General features: G+C 27.1%; 3 protein-coding genes across 15 annotated transcripts in view; 2 read left to right on the forward strand and 1 right to left on the reverse strand.

Annotated features, from left to right (window-relative positions):
* The window catches only part of LOC114930320 (glycogen synthase kinase-3 beta), a 54,780-nt gene extending 41,534 nt beyond the window's left edge, over positions 1-13,246 (forward strand). For 3 of the 9 annotated variants that reach the window (XM_085489253.1, XM_085489254.1, XM_029302074.2), the window contains exons 7-8: positions 1,549-1,897; positions 12,104-13,246. In XM_085489253.1, the coding sequence (XP_085345379.1) occupies positions 1,549-1,897; positions 12,104-12,177 (423 nt within the window). In that variant the 3' untranslated portion in view covers positions 12,178-13,246. Of the gene's footprint in view, positions 1-1,548; positions 8,476-11,749; positions 11,834-12,103 lie in introns of those variants that run through there. The other 6 variants (XM_029302079.2, XM_085489255.1, XM_029302073.2 and 3 more) reach the window with 4 other exon arrangements.
* Positions 11,979-20,289, reverse strand: LOC114930308 (leucine-rich repeat-containing protein 58). 5 transcript variants are annotated; one of them, XM_085489261.1, is made up of 10 exons: positions 20,207-20,289; positions 20,050-20,122; positions 19,833-19,957; positions 19,540-19,758; positions 19,348-19,442; positions 18,336-19,211; positions 15,936-16,470; positions 15,214-15,430; positions 14,386-14,575; positions 11,979-13,865 (listed from the first exon to the last, which is right to left on the reverse strand). In XM_085489261.1, the coding sequence occupies exons 7-10, from the start codon at positions 16,406-16,408 to the stop codon at positions 13,699-13,701; spliced, it is 1,047 nt and encodes a 348-aa protein (XP_085345387.1). In that variant the 5' UTR covers positions 16,409-16,470; positions 18,336-19,211; positions 19,348-19,442; positions 19,540-19,758; positions 19,833-19,957; positions 20,050-20,122; positions 20,207-20,289; the 3' UTR covers positions 11,979-13,698. The 5 variants fall into 5 exon arrangements, with proteins under 5 accessions (XP_085345387.1, XP_085345383.1, XP_085345386.1 ...); XM_085489257.1 differs by having other exon boundaries at positions 19,348-19,470; XM_085489260.1 differs by having other exon boundaries at positions 19,348-19,470; positions 20,040-20,122.
* Positions 20,165-24,058, forward strand: mldr (mitochondrial ribonuclease P catalytic subunit). Its single transcript, XM_029302064.2, is given in 6 exon segments — positions 20,165-20,454; positions 21,543-22,407; positions 22,605-22,854; positions 23,061-23,139; positions 23,142-23,190; positions 23,423-24,058. Coding segments are annotated over 5 exon segments (1,563 nt in total). The 5' UTR covers positions 20,165-20,454; positions 21,543-21,553; the 3' UTR covers positions 23,754-24,058.
* The last annotated feature ends 2,387 nt before the right edge of the window (positions 24,059-26,445 follow it).

Genomic DNA, 26,445 nt, shown 5'->3' on the forward strand with positions numbered 1-26,445 from the left:
AAATCTGAGATTAAATATCTGAGATTAATCCAAATTAACGGTCTTAAACTGATTTATTATTGCATTTATATCTAATCTGCATTACATTTAACAGATGCTTAGAGCATTGATTAAAAATCTAAAATAAAAATTATAAGTTTCAATATATGGTTTTAATGTCAATTGCAAATGGATGTATTGTTTCATATTTTGTAATTTTTTTCTACAAATTAATAATCAAAGATTTTAAAATTTTCTTTATACAGGATGAAACGTTATAATATATAAAGTCAACATATTTTGTGGCAAATTATGTATTAAATAAATATACTGTTTTCAAGAACGAAATCTGTTTACACTTTAAAATATAAAATAATTTAAAATAAATAAAACATTTGTCGGTCTAAAGATTAGATGGTGTCTTATAGATTCTACAATACAAAAAGTTTAACCAATTTTACAATATCTGCATTAGAGGCTAAAAATCACTAATATTCTATTCTAGCTACTAATTATTCATACAACTTTCAGTCTTTAATAATCTTACAGCAGGGAGCAGTTCAGTTGGCCCTTCAAAACAACACATTCTTCATCTTCAATCTTTCTTCTTCTTACATTCAGAAGACAAAGCTATCAAATTGGAGTGTGAACTGGACTATACCCATTAAGGCTCCTAGATCCTCGTCGCATGTTAAATTATGACATCAGAAGTGAGAAAACGCACGCTGAAAACTCTTAGATGCCATTTTTAAATGAAAAAATGTTTTGATGAGACACTATTTCAGCTATTTCAATTATTCTTTTCCTTTGACAGTCAATCAACAACCATAAAATGATCGTCATATTATACTTTGTCTGAAATACTGTGTTAATATTTTAACACAAAATAAATGCAACATTTCAAGTAATTTAAAATAAATTTTTTGTAAAGTTAACATAGTTTTAATGTAAAAATTAACTAAAGATATGTGCATTTTAGATGTTATCATTCCCACTTATATTATAAAATAAAAAATCAACATTTTTTTTCTGTAAATTTTGACAGATAAATCTTGTCACTAATAAAACAGAACATATTTATTATGTAAAATTAAAAATCGATGCACATTTTATTTTCACATTTTTTTCAAGCAATATATATAGCCATATATTAAATTAACACATGAATATGTTATAAATATTTAACAGAAAAATATTAACGGGGACCGTTTTTAACAAAAAAAACACAAATTTTCCTACTGTGTAGTTTTCGAGATATTTTAAGAGTGCGCTAAAACTATGCTGTTTCATCAAAAGATCTTTTTTATTTCGAAACTAGGCATCTAACAACTTTTAGCCTGTGTTTCCCTGCCTTTGACATCACGATTCCAACATAATCAACGAGGGACCAGGAGCCTCAATATCTACCAACTATTCAATCTACTCATTGCTTCGTCATAAAATGATCGTATACACGACAAAGATGATACGACATAACGGATTGTTCTCGCTCTCATAATCGTCGAATAACAGAATTGTCAACTGTCGCTCTGAATAGAGGTCAGATATAAGTTCGATCGATGCTTTCAGGTATTCAGGGCGCGCACCCCGCCGGAGGCGATGGACCTGGTGGCGCGGCTGCTGGAGTACACCCCGTCGCTCCGTATGACGCCGCTGCAGGCGTGCGCGCACTCCTTCTTCAACGAGCTGCGCGAGCAGGGGACGCGGCTGCCGAGCGGTCGTGAGCTACCGCCGCTCTTCAACTTCACCGAGCACGAGCTGCGCATCCAGCCGGTCCTCAACAGCATGCTGATACCCAAGTACATGCAGTCGTCGGCCGCCACCGCTACTACCACCGGTACGGAGGGGAATAATCCTGGCGGAGGTGTGGGCGGCGGAGGTGGTGGCGGTCAATCGGACGCCGCCGCCAGCGCTAGCGGTAACTCTAATGATAATAGCGTTACCAGTCCTATCACCACCACCAACACCATCAGTACCAATACACAGAACACTGACTCCAGCCAATCAAACATGGCTTGAATCGCTTCGCTCTTCTTTTCCTCATTTTTCTTTTTTTTTTCTTTTTTTTTCCTTTTTAACGTTGTCAAGAAGGAAGATCAGATCGCAGCGGAGTTATATGACGAATTATCTTCTAATTATCTTCTGACGAGGATGTCCATGTTGTAAATGCGATATACGGAGTGTCCCGTTTTTTTTAATCGATCGCCGTCAATTTTCTTTTTATTGATACAGGACATTGTACAACAAAATGTTTTGAACGAACATTTGAAGGGGGACAGAAGATCTGGTGCTACAGACTTTTCTAAAGGGTGCTTTTCTTGATTCCTCGCAACTTTCGCAACTTTCGGCACAAGAAGTTAGATGATCAAAAAATGAATAGTTCATGAGATATTTTATATTTAAATTTGATGTAATTTTATGTAAACTTTAAAATATATTTTTTGACAACTGAACTTTTATTCATAAAATAATGAAAAGAGTCGATTGATATAAAAAAATATAGCTGTTTGTAAGAAAAGATATGTGCCTGCTGTTATACAATTTACATACTTTTTTTTAAAACGTCTATGTGTCTTTACACCAATTGATTCGTGTTATTTTGTGAATGAAAGTATTGAAATAAGATCGTCGAAAGATTAGTGTTTTACAAGATAGTTTATGTAAAATTATGTCGAATTCAAATATAAAATATGTCATAAATTATTCACTTTTTGGCCATTTTAAGTGAATGTTGTCAGGAATCGATTATATAAAAATAATACAGTGGTTCCATTTAAAAAAGCAATTAAATTTTAAAAACATTGATCTTAAAATGATCTTGAAAATCGTTCTTTAAAAAAAAGTCAGTAATATCCTTCTTTTGTCCCTCTTTAAATCGAACAATTTTTGTTTGAAACATTTTGTTGTACAATAAATAAAAAAATTTTGGGGGTGATCGATTAAAATGGGACACCCTATATATTTCATTGCGGAGTTTATAGATATAAGGATTTTTTCACCTTTTAGAGAGCGAGAAGTTATTAGCGTAGTACAGCGACGCGCGACTCGGCGAGAGATTAAGGTTTCTCATCCCGTCATCAACGGTTATCAGTCATATTGAACGCGTTTATGACATCAGGAAACTCGTATATGTTGAAATAAAAAAAAAAAAATCTTTGTCGCATGTTTAACACAAAACTCTTGTTTGATGAAATTTATGAAACGTGCTGTTTCCTTTCTCGATTTGTAAAATTACTTTCATATAGCAAATATGGAATATACATATATATAAATAAAACTCATATATTTGCTATAACATACAAATTGAGCTTTCAGATATCAATTTTTATAAATGAAAAAGGAGTCAGCGCATTTTATATAATAAAAAAAATATATAAATATATATATATATATATATATATATATATATATATATATGAATTAAATTATTTAAGAAAATATTTCGTCAATTTTTTGGTATTTTTTTTTTTATTATTATTGAGAGTTGCATGTAAAAAAACTAATTTATGTGCACAATATATGCAAGAGAGAGAGAGAGTGGAAAAAACAACTTATATAATTTGCTATTTCTGATGCTATAAAAAGCAATATGACTTAGGAGCCTTAATGATACTATATTGTTGCCGAATCAGATTCAATGTATATATATATATGTAGGAATTGGTCCTTCTTTAACTTTAAATAACCGCTGAATGCGTTTACTCTAGTTAAAGATATAAACTAAAAGAATGTGTAATCTAATGTGTCTAGTAATGTCATTTGCATCATCATCGTTTTATACTTTAAGACACCGTGGTATCGAAGCTCGACGAAAATATCAATTTAAGAGGAATATATAAGAATACCGAAATAATAATAATTGAAAGAGGATGTCTTTCGTCAGATCAGAGCGATGCAATTTGATGACAAATTCATAATTATTATATCTTATGTTTATATTGAGAAAAAAATGGTCCCTCTTTAACTGATAATTAAATGCGACTGTAATTAAATACAGTCGAATGTCCGTATCGTGAATTTCGTCGAGAGACCAAAGAACGTTTTTATTGTGAATTTTTTTGCACACACATACACACAGATTTCTTTCTTGCTTATTTTTTTTTAATGGCACATGCGTCGTAGAATGAAAATGTCAATCCTCACTTGCTTTCTCATTCTTTATGTTATCACGCGATCACGTGACAAATAATAAATAGGAAGAGACTTAGCGCAAGAGAAAAGACATGAGATGTTTATTATTGAGTTGTGTTTCACAATACAAGGTCGCAGAATACAAGAGTTTACTATACGAACATTCAACTGTACATATTTGCATTATATATTGCTGTATATATTGCATTAGATTATGTGTAGATATTTTTAGACAGAGTTAAATATCTGCAAAATTAATCGAGAGAGAGAGAAAGTACCGACGATTAAGAGAAAACTTATTATGCTGTTGACGTAATAATTCGGTGGCAAATGAGTTCTTCTATCGCCGAATTTACTTAAGAATGCATTCGAGAACTGGTTTTTCTTTAATCGATAATTGCTTAAAATGATTCACCGACCCGGCAGACTCTGGTTTGAAAGCAAACTGTAAACAATGTGTAATCAAATGTCTAGCAATTTGTTATTACTACATTGCAAAAAAACTCAGCTTTGAGGATAAGAATTGGAGAAAGACCATTTGTGCTATTGATGTAATTTAGCGTATATATAGAAAATTGGTCGTTCTCTAATAACTCTAATAACTGCTAAAAACGCGTGATTCTAACTGACGAAAACAAAACTGACAAAAAAAAGGATGCGTAATAATTTGACATCTCATAACATTATTTTATCAGAAACAACGCAGGATCGAAACCGATATAATTTCACTGAGCCTATATTCGAAGATTCTTCTTTATTTATTTGCATTAATAAAACGATAACTGTTTTTATGACACTTTTTTACGGAAAATTAAGTTTTCTTGGAACTATACTGGTTTCGAATCTTCATACATGGTCATTGCTGCGAGATCAGTTTAAAATAAGAAAGAAATTAAATTAAATTAATTATCACACTTTCCTCGCAAGACAAATTCTATTTCCAGATTATAATTTTCTGAAGGTTTCAGTCAGACTAAGGATATTAAAAATGTGTATTAAAAATGAATAAAAAAGAGTAACAATGATTACAAATGATTACAATGATGACAAATTATAATGATATTAATATATCAATAATACTGATGGTCCGTTTTTCGTCTCGACTGAAATAATCTTGTAAGTGAATTATCATGGAAAAAATTCTCTGTCTTGCGTTTAGTTTTCTAACGAATTTCTTTCATTAATCTATTATACTGATAAACAGAAAAAAATACGTTTTACAGAATGTCCCATAGGAAATTGCTGAAACTAATCAGCTGTCATTTTTTAATGCATGCAGTTATTGAAAAAACAAAAATTGTATTGGAAAGAGGAAAGTCTACAGTTTTGTAATATAAATAATATAAATAAAATGTTTGCATGCTAGTTTATTTTATTGATAAAATGTAATGAAAAATGTACTAATAATCACATATGTAAGCTAATGATAAATATTTTCGAGGTGCGCACCATTTGAATTTGCACAAAACACAATTTTTGTTTTCTCAATAACTGCATGCATTAAAAAATGACAGCTGATTAGTTTCAGCAATTTCCTATGGGACACCTTGTGTATATAAAAGATGTCTTTTTCAGATATAAAAACTGATCGACTTGCCGCAAAATGACTAAAACGCTATCATACGCCAGCATAATTAGAGGGAACGTTAACTAGCAAGCTGGAGCATTTAGAAGACATATTCGTGCCTGTCAATCATGTCTCGGCGCGTTAAGGCTCCTGACTCTTCGTCGACCTTGGAATTGTGACGTCAGAGCTTAGAAGACACATGCTAAAAATTCTTAGATGCCATTTCGGTAAAGTGGCACTTCAGATAGCTTTAGCACACTCTTAAAATACTTATTCTTTTCCCTTTATATCAATCAACAAATTGCAAAATGAGTGTAATATGATATATAAGTTTGTCTGACAGTCTGATCATTTCACAGTTGATAAACTATGAAGAAAAAAGAACAGTTTTCGAGGTATTTTAAAAGTGTGCTAAAGCAATATTTTCATTTCAAAACGGCATCTAAGAATTTTTAACGCGTGTTTTCTCACCTCTGACGTGGATCCAGGAGCCTTAAGTCGTTATCCCTAGCACTGTCGCTATCATTATATTGATTTTCTCTAGATTCTCGGCTATCCAAATCTTTTTCTTTTCTTTTTGTTTTTTTTTTTTTTTTAATTGTAGTTGACGAACTTCTGATCGACCCAACAGAGCGATTTACCATACTTTTAAACCAACGACACGTTGTCACATGGCGAATTTTTGACATGCATTAATGAAATCGCTTCAGTAACGAAGAAATCTCTTTTTGCGTATTAAGCATGTTCCCGGAATTAGTTATGCGAAAAAAAAACAGCAGTCGAACATTCGAATTCTTTTTCGAAAAGAACATACATGTGATAAGGAAAAAAACTTTCTAAGATTAAGAAGAATTATATATCATATTAGATCGTTTTGTTTCTTGCGAAATAATTGAAGAAGTACGAAAAAATTTGTAACATAATTTTAATTTTCAAGATTTAATTTCAACAATTGAAACGATCAAATAATATTTAAATGTAATATAATAAATATAAATTATCTTTTTATACATATATTTTAAAAATACATATATATTGAGTTGTTTTTGGCAACAACTTTGTAATATGTTAATTATTATAAAAAAAAATGCAGTTATGCAAACATAAAATCTATTTGTTAATATTTTTAACAGAATGTAAAGCTGCAGAAAATTGAAGATATAAAAATACAATTTTTTAGGTTTATATGTATAAAAATTTAAAGATATACATATAGACATAGGATGATTTATTTTATTAATCGATTCAATTGAATAACTCAGAATGATATTGTTTCCTTTAAATTAGATATAAGTTGTTTGATTTTGAAAGTAATATAAAATCTTGATGATTTTAATTTAAGTTGAAATATCAAGATTATTTTAAAATCTTTGAATTTACATTTTTTTTATTCCATATTTACTCTTTGTATCTCGAATTTTTTGGTCATAATTCGATTATTCTTTAGATATATAATATTTTATATCCTCTTTGAAACCAAATATATAATAACTTTTATTTAAAATAGTTTTCACAAAAATTTGTTTTCGAATTATTTAGCTGGATCGATTAAAATAAATCATCTTATATGTAGCATAAAATTGAACTCTCGCACTTGAATTCCGGGTCACAGCAGTTATACTTGCATGTATATACATATCATTGCGACAAAAAACATAAAGTTCAAGCAATTTGGTTCCTTTTTTCAAGAGAGAAACTAGAAAACGAAGTAGCATAAAATTTGAAAGGAGAGTAATGTAGAAGAGTTAAGGGTTTTGAAGGTCAAATTAGAATTTTATGGGCGTGTTGAAGGTGTTAAAATTAAGTTTTTAGATCAGTAACTTCTTTCTTTCTTTTTAATGCTACATTTCATTATTTAGTTTTAAATGAAATCGCACATCGTCTATATTCCTTTTTGTTTCAAAGAAGTACACATGGGATACGCTCTGCAAAATGTCTTCCGATTTCAAAGAAAGGGAAAAAAGTACGTCTTGCGCAGAAAAAAAATGCAAACGTATCGACGATAGAAAAATATTAAACTGATGACATTCTAGCCATATATTATGTACAGATATGAATCGCACCGTTCTACAAGAATTATACTCGAATCGAATAAATAATGTGATCGAAAAGGATTTATGCTGCTGCATAAAAATGCATATAGAACGCGTTTAATTGTAGAGTTGAAACTCTTGCACGTTAAGAGCAATTCTTTCCAAATAAATTGATTTTTATTATAACTCTAGGTGTGGTGCGCGTGTTATAAAGATTAATTATTCTGTAATTGTTTTCTTTATTAGCGGTGTATTTATATATAAATCCTGAGAAATGGCTGGCTTGAACGATACCTTCTACATGTTGTCACGTTGATAACATCATGTAAACATCATTATTTCGAGAAGAAATTTCGAAATGCTATTCTTTGCGAAATTACACCGGCTCGTATCTCCAAATCTGTTCGTTTTAGTTGCACTTTTCTTCTGTTTTCTTTTTTTTCAAATATGTATATGTTATATATACACCTTGATACATCTATTTTATTTTATTGATGCGAAAGAAAGTGTAGCTGAAATAAACAACTGTCCCCTGTTTCTTTTTGAGTTTGAAGCGACTATCGTCAAGAGAAGTGTTGAATTTTTGAAAAACAGAGGAAAGAGAGAGAGAGAGAGAGAGAGAGAGATCAGCCGGAAATCTGTGAAATAGAGAAACGATAAATCTTAATAATAATATACGAACATTGAATCAAAGCACAGCTTGGACATAGATATTGTTGATTATTTATCGTGATTATTATTATTAATAAACGAAAAATTCATCGATTTTTTCGGTTTTAATTAATTCCTTTCTCATGTCTCATCTCATCTCACCACAATTTGTCTTTTCGATCTTATTGTTTCCTTCAACGCGTCCTCTCGATATCGCTTATGGAAAATTTATACTCGCAAATGGACTTTTTCTGTTATTTAATAATTTATTATGAGGCAGCGCACAAACCTGATAGTATGAATGTCAATATAGAAAACAAATGTAAAATATTGAGTTTGTATATTTTCAATATTGATCGAGAAATTCGCATATTTTGCATTTTTTATCATTGTTAAAAGCCATTTGAGGGAAAAATGAACGAATCTTTTCATGAAGTTAAATACACACATCTACGTATATATACAATTTAATTTATAGAATTAAATATTTAACTTATTAAAATTAAATTTGTTTTTTAATCTTTCTGTTTTTTTTTCAATACAATAATGATACGTTTTTATTAATTATTACCAGTAAAGAATTAATTAATATACATATATGTATGTATATATTATAAGTAATTCTCTAATAATGATTAATAAGAACGCATCACCACTATTTATTGAAGAAAAAAGAAATTGATCAAAAGAAAGAAAAGATTAGAGAGAGAACAAAATTTATTTCTAAATATTATTGATTATAATATTAATTAAATATTATATTCTCTCTTTTTCTTAATTTACCAATATGTTATTCGTTAAATCTTTTTATTTTAACATTATTATTTACAGTATAATCTTTTTTCAAGTATAGTGAATAAAATGTAATATTTTTATAAACAAGTTTATAATAATGTAATATATATAATATATACGTGTATGTGTCAATGCGTATGTATATACATATGTATTAAATTGGCGCAAAAGATATAAAAAAATCAAGAATTCAAAATTGTAAAAAAAAAATAATTACACTATGTATTTTAATTAAATTATTTCAAAATTTCGTAAAAACTTATTTTTAATTATATTTTTACGTGTGTGTGGAAAAAATCTTTTGCAGCAATATAATACATTCTAACGAATATTCTTTAAGTTCTGACATTACGAATGTGCGTGTCTGCTCATATAACATTATTCTTATTGTGGTACATATTAATATATGTATAAGGTAAGAATTTTTTAGCAAGTGACTTATACAACATAGATCGATACTATCGTATTTCTTTGCAAAAAATAAACTATATTGTTTTCATTCTTTAATATGTCAATACGATGCATTTGCTGTTTCTTGATTTTTCGTGTAAATAATTCAATTCGTGTAAAAATGTTTATTCTGTTATAATTAAATATAATCATCTAATTATAAAAGTATTATGCTGTTATTTGCAAATTTATTTTATGTCATTTAAAATAAAACTTTAAATTTGTCATTATATATAAAAATTAATTATTAGACTTAATTATAACAGAACTACTGAAATTTTTCACGCAAATCGAAAAACAATTGCATTTTATTAATATATTAAATAATAAAATATTTCAAAAACAATGTGTATTTGAATTTTTTAATATTGTTTATTTTTTGGTAAGGAATATGATAATATCGATCTGTGCTTTATGTATATAATGATTATATATTTATATACTTTGAAATCGTGATACAATCAGAAAAAGGATATTTAATGCAAAAATAGGTCGAAAATGTAAAATAAAATTTTTCCAAGAATATTAACTTTGACAGAATTGATAAATTAACGTTTAAACTTTCTTTAAACTTCAGAATATTTAATAATTTGTAATTATGTCAAATTTTGAGATATATATAAATACATATAATAAATACAAAATTGAAATATATAATAAGAATGTTCCATTTAATAAAATAATTTGTTTATTAATTAATTTAAGTTACTATGTCTATGGAAGAAAGTATCAAGATCATTTTTATTTTGTTAATGGAATATTTTTTTTTTACAAGAAAAATTATAGTTTGATAGTCAATGTTTAGAACTGAATTCGCGATGATGTATAACAAGATTTTAATAGAAGTTATTCAAACTTTAAAAAAGGCAAATATATTAATTTGTAATTATCAAAACTATTTTTCTCGCAAATAAAGTCTCAAATGAAAAAATATTTTATATTTTTGACTTGTTTTTTTTTACGAAAAATTCTTAAAATAATTTTGCACCACGATTTCAGACAATCTTTTTTAATTTGCGCTATTTTCCTAAAATATTTATAACTATGGTTATCTTAATGGATTTATTAATCGATCACTAAAAAAAGAGGGTAATCTTACATATAGTTTATCATTTTTATGATAAACAATTCAATTACAATGAATCAAAAGTTAACTTTGAAAAATTTTAATTATTAATAATTGCTTACTGTTTCTCTATTTTTATAGCTGTGTACTGATTTTAATTTAAAATAAGAATTTTGAATTCTTAATTTTTTTTTTAATTTTTAAGAATGTATCACATTCAAGAAATTAATTTATATATATATATATATATATATATATATATATAGACACGTACAACACATACATATACACACACATACATATATACAGGGGCTCCCATTTTAATTGCATATCCACAATCGTCTCGTTTTGAGGACACTTTATATATATTTTTTCATTTTAATTATTTTAAATAATATTTTATATTTAGACGAACAGAAAATATCTTTCAACCTTAATTTTGAATATTTTACGTATATAATTTTATATGTATACGTATTTTTCTCTAAATTTATTTTAACTTATTCTAATTACTTTTTTCCAGAGATTCGTTACAAATATCTTTTATATATCTTATTAACTCATAATATCAATTAAAGTTATAGTTATATTTAGTGCTTTTCTATATCAAAGTATTTGATATTAAGGTATGAGATTAAAAATAGAAAATTTAAAATAATTTTAACTTTTGGATATTCTCATCAAAATAGTATAAAAAATCTTATTCTAAAATAATATTCTAGATATATACATTATTTACATTTTTCAAGCTTATTGTTAGTTGATAACAAGCCTTTTATTGCAATAATAAGTTAACTTTCTCCAAATTCTAAAATTTTCCGTGTACTTATCACATGGTTACTATTTTATAATAACTTGATAACATTGCACATTTTCATCAATTTAATTTACTTCTATGACATAAATATAAATTAATAATCGAGTAAATATTCGCACGAGTGTAATAAGTTGTATAAAGATATGTGAATTGAATAAATTAATTCAGACATTATTGTGTCTAGTAAAAATATTTAAAAATTACTTGAATTTTTAATTTAAACTAACATATAATCTTTTTATTTTTTTTGTTTGTTTTAGAGAAGCAACGAAGAAAAATTTAAACCAAAAGTTACTTTTTATTTCTGAAGATATTTATAAAATAATTTTATTTACTAATAATAGGTATATAAATTTTAATACAAAATAACATTTCTAATTGTCGTGAAAAAAATATTTAATATACAGAGAATAAATAAGATAACTTATAAAAATAAATAAATATAATTTGAAGAAAAAAAATATATTGCATATCAAAATATTCGAATCATTTTATGCAATTTTTTTTATTCGTGTTAAAGAAAATCGAAATACATCGTAAAAAAAGATTAATTAATAAAAATTATACTTCGCGACCTGATTCTTTTTTTTACATTCCTCAATATCGCATTTTAGATGAGGACAAGGACGCTAAGGAGGCGAAGGAGCAGGAAGGCCACCAGGAGCAGCCAGTGGTAGATGGGGAATAATAGGAGAAGCTACATCCAGATCTGATGCAGAGATCACATCGCGCGCCGATCGGATGGATACGATGGCAGAGATATATCCTGCGGATGCTATAAAATAATTAAAATACAATCGAGATAACATCTCCGATCGCGCGAGCGCAGTAAGTCCTTAATGTTTAAGATTCATGAATGTACGATATTAGGGAGAAATTGTTTAATATACATAGAGCGCGTACGTAAGCGACAAAAAAATATTTACACACTACACAGTTAAATAAAATAAACTTACAAAAAAGATGATTAAGAAAAAAAGAAGTAAACGGAGTAGTGCTAGTTATCACCACGCCTATATACGATAAAAAACGCGCTAATTCAAATGTCGTGAATAGGTATGAGAGATATATGTGCGCACGTGTGTGTGTGTGTGTGTATGTGTGTTTGGAAATAAAAGTGCGTTTGAATGAGAGAGAGAGAAAGGCATGTACATACATATATATGTATGTAATATATAAATAAAGCGCATATATATATGGATATGTATATGTATGTATAGGTAATTAATAATATGATTACACACTGTACTACTGCGGTGAACAAAAAGTATATAAAGAAAAAAGTAGTAAGACTCTTATTACACGATTGCTATGTTTACAATTATATATATATATATAAATAATTACAATGTCTTATAAATATATTTATATGCATATATATATATATATATATATATATTATACATATATTTATATATATATATAAATATATATATATATATATATATATAAATAATATAAATACACACAAACACACATCTTTACCTACCGTTCTCATTTCGCTATTTCTCCTCTATGTTTTCTCTTTCTCTTGAATGTTGTTTTTTAGTTTTACAAGACATGACGCAAAAAAAGAACGCATTAATCGTAATTAATGACGATTATCGACGAATACCTTATAATATAACTTTACTCTGGATGTGTTTAAGCGAGAAAAAAAATCACGCGAGACCGTCGCGCCGTCAGTCACTCTATATAATAATATCATTGTACATTTTGTGGTTTATTTAACAATAAAATATTAACAATAATGTTAATCGCCGCTCAATTCTTCTCTCATTACCGCACGCAGAATAATAATTGTGTGTGTGTATATATGTATAGATATCACTCTGTCATATAGAGGTATACTTTATTATATTTACTTTACGTATAAAAAAAGAAAAAACCAACAAATATTTATTATTCTTTATATAAAATGCATCGCGTCTTCATAAGTGTATGTAATATTAAATGTACTGTGCAGCATTTTTCTCTCTATATTAATACAATCTATCTATAAGTTTTTATCTTAAGTAGCAAATACATGACATCATTCGACGTCAAAATGACGTACATTATATTTGCAATCTGGAATATTATTAGTGAACAAACAAAGATTTTAGGAAGTAAAAATGAACTTTTTCAGTGTGAGAGAAAATGAAGAAAGTGAGGAATGGTCCTGGAACTTTTTTCAGCATCGTAGAAAAAATATATCCTCGAGATCTCTTTAGCCAAGAAGAACCTTTCTAATCATTGCGCCGCTAACTAGCTCCTCATCGCTGTCGCGTAAGTCGATGCACTTGCTGCTGCATAAATATTGTAGTAAAGGTAAGCGATACTTGCCGCAGAAATCAACAAACTTGATGTGCTCCACGCGATTATTGAAAAAGACGCCTGCACAAAAAAAGAAAATATAAAATATTTTGGTCTGATCAAAAAGTTGTATCTGTCATCGGGGATCTGATAATTTTTAATTTACACAGTTGCACATTTTTGAAAATCTTTCGTAAAAAACAGATAAGATTGCGAAAAGAAAATATGAAAGTATTTTAAAAATTAAGCTATTCTTATTATCATGAAATTCGGAATGACAAGTCCCAATATTTTTCAGCCTCTTTGTATATAATTTATTATATTATTTTTATTTACATGCTAATATAAATATAGATTTTTTCTTATTTGTCGAAAAAGTTTTACCTTGTGTTAAGATTATACAAAAAATATTAATTATAAGATTTAAACAACTCAAATTCTACATATATTAAATCAGTTGATAAACTAAAGAGATTAAAAAAAATGAAAAAAATTTTAGAATAGAAAAAAAGAAACTGAAATTATTATTAGAATAGGAGAAGTCGATTATATTAATTATATTATCTATTATGCTGAATTATTGCGCTCTTCAAAAACTTACCCTTGCACTTAGGATTGACACAATGATGAGCACTGTTAAGGTATTGCACTAGGTTCCGAGGTAAGCTCTCATCATCGTAGCAAACATCGCTAGTTTTAATGGCACGTGCTGCTAATTCTAATAAGGACGGCGGATTGTACGTCATATCGGATACGAATCTCACCACCAGCGGATTGTCTCGTAGAGATAACTATACGAAGAACATATATACAATTATTTATTATATATAACTGTTAAAATTATTCAGACAGCTTTTATATTTTCGTTGTGATAGATAATAGCAGGGTTGGGTAAGTTAATGATTTTTTAAAACTAAGTTAAATTATTAAAGTTAGTTGTTTATAAAATTAATTTAGTTAAATTTCATGAACAAAAAATTAACCCAGTTAAAGTTAAGATTAAATTAACTGAAGTTAAATCAAAAGTTAATTTTCATAAACATTATTTATATATTAAATTAGAATTTTGTTTGTTAATTCTTTTAAATTTATAATAACAAAGAAATTTTGATTTTTATATAGAAATATATTTTGTGGTAATTACAGTTGATTACAAATAAATATAAAAATTAATATAATTCTTTAATTTAAAAATAATACGTTTATAACTTATAAAAAAAAAATAATATAGTATTCAAAGATAAAAAAATTTAACTTAGGAAAAAAGTTAATAAGTTTATGGTCAAAAATAACTAGTTGAAGTTAAAAATTAATACATTTTAAATTAACTAAGCTAAATTAAACTTTTAACTAATTAACTAGTTATTACCCAACCCTGGACAATGGTATTAAAAAAATAATAATTGGAAATTAATAATTTTTTACCCACCTCTGTGAGACATTTCAGTGTTATTATTTCTGTAGGCAATGTGCGCAATCTGTTTTTATGAAGTGATAAAGTTTTTAAATTCGTTAAATTAGCTATCGAGCCTGGCAAGCTTTCCAACATATTATCACAAAGCACAAGAGCTTGCAGGACTTTGAGTTCACCGAGAGTGGACGGTACCTCTGTTAATCTGTTGTCTCCCAACGATAAAACTCGTAACCTTTAATAATTATGTTCGATTTAATAAAATTGACAAAGTAGCTTTTATATATAAAACAACACAAATAAAATAATTTCTTTAAATTACAATTATTTAAATCAATATTGCAATTATGTATTATACACAATGTACATCTATATAAATAGAAATTAAGCAATATTATATAATTAAAACGATAGAAAAAATTAATAAACTCTAAAATGTGACAACTCTATATAATAAATATTTATATATAGTTAGTTATAAATATTTGTTTTTTTTCTTAAGATTTTTTCCTATAAGAAATATTTTGAAATTTGCTCTTAATTATAATTAAAATTTTAAATATCACAATTAAAATATTTTATATATGCTACAATATTATTCTTTTTGCACCATTAAAAGTTATAGCTATATTTTTATAATTTTCTATCGTCGATTATATTAATTTGTTAATTCATTAATTTTTTGTAATCATATTAAGACTTTAACTATCATTTAAATTTATTAGAAATTGCGATTATACCTTTGTAGTTTCCAAATATCCTTGGTAATCTCACTGATACGATTACCACCTAAATAAAGGTATCTCAAGACAGCTAGATCGAGCACTTGATGAGGAAATTCCGTCAGTCTATTGCCACTTAAATTGAGTTCTCTCAAATTAGCCAAATTTTCAAAATCTTTAGCCAATCCATCGTTGGTCAGGCTGTTGTGTTTTGCGATTAAGCAAGTCAAGGAGCAATTTTGCCAAAAATCTGGCAATTTGGTGAGGCCGCAATTCGAGATATCGAGGGAATTGAGACTGGTAAATCTATTGATATTAATAGGAAAATTTGTCAAACGGTTCTGGTTCAATAATAAAGTGTCCACGTTCTCCGGGCATTTAATATTAAGGAACTGTTTATCCATTATTTCGTCATCCAGTGATAGATACGATAGATCCAACGTTCTCAAGCTAGAATCCGAGTCGCTGGAGTCCGACGTGTAGTTTTCCATAATTGATACTTTTAATCACTTATTTCAAAATCTTATTCATTTGTATTCGCCGTTGTATGATGCTGAAATGAGAACAAACAGTTTTATTAAATATATAAAAATATAAACACATATATCCTACGCGTATAAATATTTAATTGTGTATATTTTTTTTATTTGTAAATATTCATATATGTATACTGCGTGACTTGCAAGTTTTTGTAGAAAAGTTAAATTTACAAAGATGTACAAATATAATTTGTTTAATGATAAATATATATTTATATGATATATATACATGATATTATATGATATTATATGATATATATATATATATATATATATATATGTATATATATGATTATATTATATGATATATATATTTATACAATATATATATATAACGGAAAAAATATATAACGAAAATATATATATAACGGAAAAAAATATGTATTAATTTTGTTTTACTGTAAATTTTAAAATGTTTTTTTAAAAGAAAAAGAGAAAAAGCTTATATAATCAAAAAATGATAATTTTATGTAAAACCGCATCATCATATCGTAATCGCACGCAAGCATGATATAAAGGAAAAACGAAATGTAAACAGTAGTCATAGTATTTTTGTCGATTAAAATATATGACGATGTGACTTTGCATTTAATGTGTTATATCGTATGCTAAATTAATTATAAAAAATAGATGAAATTGGAAGAAATAGTTTCATCCTTTGATATAAAACAGTATAATTTATTAATCAAATGATTATATATATTATTGCGAAATAATTTTCGAGCATTTCTTAAAAATTATTTGCGACTAAAAATATAATTAATGTCTTTTACTTGATATGTGTGTTTTTTTAATCATAATCAATTTCAGAGTTATATTTATATATATACGCATTATATCATATGTTCAACGCATGCAGATTAATTAACAGAAATCGATAAGATTCTGAGAAAGCTGCTGTAGCAAATCACATTCTTGTTAGTTAAATATATCATTTTTATCTTTATGTAAAAAAATTTGCAAATATTTTATTACGCACGTAAATATTTAATTTTTTCTATATAAAAACTTTGAAAAATAAACAATTATATTTACATTAAATAATATTGATATTAAACATTTTTATTTAATCAATAATTGCATAATTTCATTTAAAAAAATTTACATAAATTTCTTGACATTTTTAGCATGCGAAAAAAGAGAATTGATATTTATAATGCGTGTCACGTTTAAAATACGCGCGTTAATTAACCACAACGCGAATCAACAGGGCGACACGTGACATCACATTCTAACATTGAGGGTGCGTTCCGTTATGCACTGCAAGTACTGGCACTATGACGTCATGCAAGTGTACTGTTGACAGCGTTCCTTTTTAATTTTGTGCACTTTGAAGCTACTGCAAAATAGTAAAACGGAACGCACTACAGTACGCTTTCAGCAGACTTTTAACTAACCTTTTTCGCTAATAATCATCGAGTGAAAAATTGGTGAAATGGATAATACCATTATTGCATTAATTACATATAATTTAATCGAGAATATATATGATTCGAGTGAGTCATCAAGTGAAAGCGATTTGGAAATGGAATTAATAAATGAAATGAGACGACAAATTAAAATACATAGAATAAAATGTAAAAATTACGTTAAAAATATTGTATCATTATATTCAGATATGGAATTTAAAAGTTAGTTCCATCGTACACATGGAGGTAGCCATCTTGATTACTGCGAGTGCTTTACCTCGCCGGTTGCAGTAATCGCAACAGGAAATAACGTCAAAATTAATGACGTCATATACTCATGATAGTACTTTCGCAGTGTACTGCTATGTATATCGGAACGCTATTGGTAGTACTGTCAGTACTTGCAGTGCATAACGGAACGCACCCTGAGTGATGTCACACAGAGGTTGCATATAGAATGTTACACTTACTTATTACTCGTTTTGTTCGCGCTAACGAGACAATTCTGCTTGTTGTGGCTCCGCTTAATCGACACTTCCGGAAACACACACACGATTACGCGTTATTTAATATTTTAGACGGACGGATTTCGCGAAATAAAACGACAAGTAATGACACTCGTCAGCAATCAACAGCGCATGGATGACGATCCATCACCCGGCCGCACGATATCTGAGCTTTATCAGCGCACTCACTGCTTTATTCCTTTTATCATCCTATCACCTCCCCGCCAAACGACGTCATAATCATTGACTAAAAATAACAGAACCGTATCGCGAATTCATTTTATATACCAGAATCTGGAATACGTCTTGACGTTTGTCAGTTTATGCTCCAAAATGTCATATTTTTGTTTCTTTTTCAACAGAGAAAATTTATACCTAATATTTTATTTTACTTCATTTTTTATTTTATCTATATTAGTTTCTGTGGACACAACTATGGAGTCTATTCTTTCCAACAGAGAAAGAATTTCTACAGGAATTACTAGACGTCTTGGCAGAGAGACATCTTGCTTTCTGTCTAGGAATGAAATATCTGCATTGTATTCCAAAAGAATTTTAATGATATCAAACTTGTTAGCTACAGTAATATAGTTCAATGCCTATATCCGAATTGAAGATTTACAGGAGAAATACTTTAATAATTACTGATTGAAACAGTTTTCCAATCACTGTCACAGATATTAATGTCATGTACATGTTTTATAAATTTGGTGACAAATTTTGCATCTTGCAATATACAAACATACATTAGAGCTGTTTCTCTATGATCGTAAACTTGGGAATAATTAATGAAGCATCAATTATTCTCAAATTTTAAAAGACCTGCACAGCTATGCTTACCTGTTCATAAAATCATATTTATGCATATTAATACAGATATAATGATTATAATTCAAATGAAATTAATCGACTTTTTAAATATTGTTTTGTGAATTTATTATTATTACTTGTTAAATTAAATAATCAAGCAATATACCTTTGTCCTGTTCATCGTCTGTAAACCTTGCATTAATGTATGAGTAGCTATTCTCTGTACAGTAGCTCTCTGAGCTTTTACAGCTTGTTGGTCATCTGCGATCAATGTCTGCCATTAATTGTTCTGTGCATATAAATTTATCATTATGTAATGTCAATATAATACAATAGTAAAAAAAAATTAGAAAAGTACCAAGTTTATGCAAACTGTTGGCAGCTTTAACAATATCTGGTCCTTGAATATACTGCTCATTTGAGAATTCAAACGCTTCGATAAATGTTGCATTTTGGCGACTCTTCTCAGAAAATCAGAAGTCTCGTGAAGCCGTGTTAGCACAATTGTTTGCATCTTGATTCTATTAAATGTATCAACAATTTTCCCACATAATCTTTCGACTGCTGACAAAAGATTCTAAAAGAAAAAGAATTTGTGCTTTCTGTGTCACTTTTTTATACATCAATTTTATTTTCTTGCACAATATTCACCTGTATATGAGACTGTATTATAAAAAGCACTCCTTCCAATTTTTCGACCTACGTTGCTTGAGATAAAAAATCCTCATGATTGGCGAATACTTGTCTTTGTAACTCGACATTTAACACCTCAGTAGCTAAAATAAAAAAGAAAAAATATAATTATAATTTACTATTTCAGAATTCTTTTTACAGCGTATAAAACAATTTGAATTTTACCTTGTCTTACCTTGTTTAATTTTTGAGCCACTGATAACAGCTGACCAATGTCAGATTTTTTGGAGTCAGCTGTTTAAGAAATTCTGAAAAATTAATATATATTTTGTTAATATTATCACACACAGACATACAAATTTTACTTGAAAAATTCATATTTTTCTACTTGCTATCATTATCTATATTTTCTTCAACTTGACAGATCCCCCAGTTTAAGGTTACACAGACATATCGGAAAAAACATGACGTATTCTTTAGGGTGCGTTCAAAAATTTTACTCAAGAATGCACAAATGAATTAACCAATCAGATCACTTTGTCAGGGAGCGTACTAGTACACGCAGCCGCTCTCTTGTTTCTCTCTGGTGAAATGTTTTTTTGTGTTGTATGTGGATATGTTTGATAAAACGTGCGAGAAGGTTAGAAAATCTATTTCTTTCTATTACGAAGAATTTTGATAAAAAAGGCAGGAAACTTTGATACAATCTTACACGTGTAAATTATAATCTATTATATTTACAGATATTATATAAAATATTATAGAATAAAATTTGTGTTCTAGATTAGTTATAACATCTTGTGTACCTCCTATAAATTAGCAGCTTTATGATTATGTGTGATTGAAATATTAATTTAAATTATGCATACATATATAAATATATAAATTGTTCATATAAAAAAAAATATGTAGTTTTTTAAAAGATAAAAAATCAAACTTAAGAGTATATTGCGTATACATATATGTATATGCGATAGAATAATTATACTGGAATTAATTGCAAATATGTTTTTTGACATTATTTAGTACTAAATAATAATTATATTGTTAAAACAAATTAGAATTGTATGCATTTACTTGACATCTTATTTAAAAACTTAACTTGGAATTTTATTAATAGAATATATACTTTTGAAGTTTAAGTAACTTTTTATTTTAAGAACATTATATTTTAATGTTTCATAAAATTATTAATGAAAATAAGGATTAAATTAAATATAATACAGATTTAATTTAAATAATTATTTACTAGTAAATATACATATGTATACATATATATGTATTTTTTTGTTTTAAAAGATATAATTAAAAGAAAACATTAGAATCATATATAATTTATAAATAGAATGCATATGTAGAATTTATAAATTAAAATTGAAATGCAAGATATAAGATAAAATATTAATGTAACAGATAAATATTTATATTAGTATTATAAATAATTATATGTGCAAAAAATTTGTGATTTATACTTTAAACTTTAAAACAAAGCCTTCAATCTCATTAAATAATGTTTTTGCAACTTGCTATATAAATTTTAACAAGATAAATTTTTAAAAATTTTATCTAAATTATAAAATCTGTATAAGAAATATATATGTATATATACATATATGTACAATATATACAATATAAAATATAAATATACATATATAATTATATTACATATAAAATTTGTATTTATATGATTGTGAAATAATTTTTTGATAATAGCATTAATTTTTTCAGATACGAAATAAATGTCAGTGTTTCGCAGAATATATCGACCACTATGGTCTTGGCACCGTAAGGTTCATAAAAATCCATATTTTGTGCCAGACCAAGTTCCTAATACTAGAAAAGCTGTCCCTTTAAACTATATTATCTCAAAAAATCCGGATATCTGCGACAAGATAAAAGAAGACATCCCAAATATTGAATGGTCAAGCATACGAGAAGGATTTCTTCAAATTCAACAAATTACTTCAACCATCGTAGATACCACAATTATGGACGTGTGTCTCGTAAATCTTCAAGTGGAGAAGGCTATTACATATTTTAAATTTCTGAGAGAAAATAATTATCCTTTGAATGTGGCAGTGATCGGAAAGTTTCTGAGATTATACGTTTTAAAACGCGACTTCTTGACCGATAGAGATAAAATAGAAATTGTAGAAACATATGAGGCTTTAAGAAAGCAGCATCCATATTTGGATTCTGTTACAGCTGAACATTGTATAGCGAGTTTGTGCTTAACAGATCAGTGGGAAAAAGCACAAGAACTAATAGAAATGATAAAAGTTACTACCGATCCAGGTCAAGCTGTGTATTCTGTATTAGCTGGCGCCGCATTTAGAAATAAAAAACCCGATATTGCATGGAAAGCATTATTAGAAATAACATTACGTAGATTAATTCCACAAGATGTAGTATATAAGTCGCATCTGCAACATTGCAAATCAGAAGGAACAGAGATTTTTAACGAGAGAATGGAGGAGATGTTTAAATTTTGGGCTGAACACAGCATGCTGCCATATAATAGAATTATGAATGAATATATTAATGCAGCTACCGAATGTGGCTGGTCTGTAGAACCCACAAATATTTCCGCTACGTAAGCATTATTTTATATTATTCCATATGTTAATTTCAATTTCTTCCTTAATAATTTAAAAATAATAGGATTTTAAAGTTAAAGTCACAATCTTAACACCAATAATTTTTGTAATAAAAATTACAATTTTAAATCAATAGAGAAGTTTAGAAAATCTATGAACTTTTATAACTAACTGCATATTTTTTTTTGTTTAGAGGGAAATGTAGTCATTGTGGTCATTCCTTGTTGAAGATAACATTCAGCGATAAGAATTTTCAGGATTTAGTTGAGTCTGTGATGAACAGGGTGATTATAGGATCGGATATTTTCCACAAAACTAATCCATATGAATTAGAAAGATTTAAAAAATTTATTCATACTACTAAACCTTATGACATAGTAATTGATGGACTAAATGTGACTTATATTCAAAAGAACAGTCCTGCCCCGCCTGGGTTAAAAGGGGTAACATTTTTGTTGAAATAATAAATATTAAAATATATTATAATTGTTTATAGATATATAAGTATATTAGTATATTATACAAATAAGTATATTACATGGGAATATACACTTTCGTCAATCGAGAGAAGAGACTATTATTCTATTATATTTTACTATTTAATTTTTTATTAATAAATGTTTACAATAACATATGATTTATATTACAGTTGATTAAAGTGGTTGAATACTTTAGCAAACGTGGAAAAAAGATACTTGTGTTAACACGTAAACATCAGAGAAAGCAGCCTACTTTAAGTATATAGAACAGCATGCACGTGTTTTTTTGACAGACAATTTGTAAGTATTGAATTTGATAAGAGATTCCTGAAATCCATGTTAAAAATATATATATAATTATAATAATTATTATAATATATAAAATATAGTAAAATATAAAAAAATAAAAAAACATTTCTTACGCATAATAAATATAGAATATGTAATATGTAATATAGATGTATATTATATATAATATAATATATAATTTTTTAATATGTATATATAATATATAAAATAATTAAAATTTTAGGTCTGCTGATGATCCTTATTTAATTTACGCAACCATGGCAAGTGGCAAAAATGCAATGTTTGTGTCTGTGGATTTAATGCGGCAACATAAGCACTCCTTGAAAGATCTGAACTTGCAAAAAGAATTCAAGAAATGGCAATGCTCACATCAGTATTTTATTAGGAAGGAAAATGGGAATTTACACATCCAGGAACCTTCTGTTTATGTACCAACTGCCCAGAAAAATGGCGACTGCTGGCACGTGCCTTATGTCAGCGATAATTCTACTAACGCAGATTCGTTTGAATTCCCAGACAAATGGTACTGCTTCAAGTACGACAAAAATAAATAAAATGAACGTGATATTAGATATATTATCGATGCTTATATAAAGGTAAATCTTTTCTTTGCTGGATTATCATCCTCGAATATGTATACACAGTACCATGTTAATTTTCACTATAGTGAGAATATTCTTGTTTTATTACACAAAGGCATATTAGTAATCCTATTTAAATTTATCCAAATCCTCGAGATCTACAGCAACTGATTTACTGAATATTTCTTTTATCAACGTCCATCAGATATCTTTAGAACAATATCAATAATACATTTATGTACAGGATGTTTCTAAATAAAAAGCGAAAAATTTCATGAGATGATCTTTGTCGAAAATTAGGAGGGATTTTTCATATATATTCCTATAGGTATCTCTCCTTGAGAGAAGAGTCAACTTTTCAAAGGGAGATGAAAATTAGGGTTTTATTTTTTTCTTAAAAATTATTGATTTTATGAAAAAAATAAAAGAAATAAAAAAATTTTTCTAAAAGAATCAACTTTTCTAACACTTAGATGATCGGTTAAAAAGTTCTAATAAAAAATTGATATGGGAAGATTAAAAAAATATTAATGAATATCTTTTTTATTAGTGGAAAATATTCACTAAATTTTATTCTTTTTTAATTGTCCAAATTAAAAATCTAATTTTTACCTCTCCCTTTGAAGGAGTGTAACTCTTCAGGAAGGGATATAGGAGTGTTTTTAATTCCCTTTAATTTTTGACAAAGAATTATTTCTAAAGTTTTTCGCATTTATTTAGAACATTCTATATATATTTTATCTTTTTAACAACAATTATAATTATAATTATAAATATATTATATATGCATATGCATAATATATTATATATTATATTGTATTTATATATAGGTGTATATATATATATATATTTTATATTATATTTTTATATTATTTTTATATATTTTTATATATATATATATATATATATATAATATTTATATTTATAAATTTATTTATAATTATTTAAATATATTTTTTATAATTATAATTAAATACATATATTGTATATAATATGTATATAATATGATATAACATATATATAATATATACATATTATATAACTATATATAACATTGAATACCAATAATTGATTTTCCATTGGATATAATTCAAATCCCTTAATTCGTCGCCTTGCAAATAGCAGCTGATGCGACATGCAGTCGGCAGCAGCATTACATGTAGACCCATCCCCGCAAAAGTTCATATGCGATTCTCCGTGCGTCGCCGCATTCTCTCCTGAATTCGCCCATAATCGAGTTTGTGGCATGCTCGCTCGAATTATTTGACCTCCCAAAGGAAAGCGACTTCTGTACATGAAAATCGTTCCGGCGGCATGTGTTCGCATTTTTCTGTTTCCGCTAGCGGTTCGGCCGGTCCACGTTATTTTCGGAAGGACACGACTTTAATGGAGTTAAATACCTAAATCAAATAAATATAATAAATAAAATTTTGAAAGAGACCGTCTCCTTCGAAGATCTCGTCAGACATCCGAACGTTCCATGATATAAGTTCCTATATAAGTCTCAGTCCGGTTTGATATTAAGTAAATTTTAGATTTTGAAAATAATTGTTTTATTTCAACAAATTTTGACATTTGAGAAAAATACTGATACACGTAAATTCATGTTTTTATATGAATGTGATTAATTTCACATGAATTTAATACTGTGTTAATAATATAAAAATGTTACAAAAACTTAGATTTTTTTTACATTTAAAAATTATTTTTGAGCAAAGATTTACAATCTGTAAACACATAATAGGATTTTGTTCATCCATACTAATTGCGACATATTTTGTAATAGGAATTTTGTTAATTTAGTGTAATTTTAATACTACAGAATGTAAAATTAATGGTTAAATATATTATTTGGAACTAAATATATTTAATGTGAAAAACTGATTATCCCATTATGTGCTGACAAAATACTAGAAAATTTTCAAATTACATAAAAAAATAAAAAATAATTAAACTAATTTTATATTTTCAGATAGATACATATTAATAAACATTTTATATAAAAAGACAGATATTCAATAAATCTGTGCTTATTGATGATCATGTATTATTTTATTTCTGTCTTTAAAAAAACATTTTTAAAAATTAGAAAACTGAGAAGACTTTATTTTTACTGTTAAAATTTTTGTAATTTTGGCGGTGAACACAAGAAAAACTTTTTTTTATAAAAATGTAATTAAAATTTTAAATATTTTAACTTTTATGTTATTTATTGTGTTAATGTTCTTTGTGTTAACGAATAATAATACGACATCATAGGATAACATTTTATAATATACTTTAATTATATTTGTTTAAGAAATTTCTATTTATCCTTTTTGTTAATTAGTATAATTACTAATTAATATCAGTAATTGCAGTTTTTTTCTCTGATAAAACAAACCAATTATGTTGTATAATTAGAAAAATTTTCCATTTTTTTTAATTTTGTCTCAAACTTAATATAAAATTAAGTGTCACATTATTTTTTGAACAACTTGTCAGATATATAAAATATTTAATAGTTTCCAGAAAATAGTATAATTTTCAAGATCCGTATGATCTGCTATTTGGTCTGTTCCTAATATTCAAAAACTATAGCAATAATTAAAATTCAATAATTAAAAAATAATAATACATTAAACAGAACTTTTTTAAAGATTAGTAAAATAAATATAATTAAAAA

Source organism: Nylanderia fulva, unplaced genomic scaffold (genome assembly GCF_048542155.1).
Source record: "Nylanderia fulva isolate GAGA-0341 unplaced genomic scaffold, ASM4854215v1 Scaffold8, whole genome shotgun sequence".
In the NCBI taxonomy this organism is placed as follows: domain Eukaryota; kingdom Metazoa; phylum Arthropoda; class Insecta; order Hymenoptera; family Formicidae; genus Nylanderia; species Nylanderia fulva.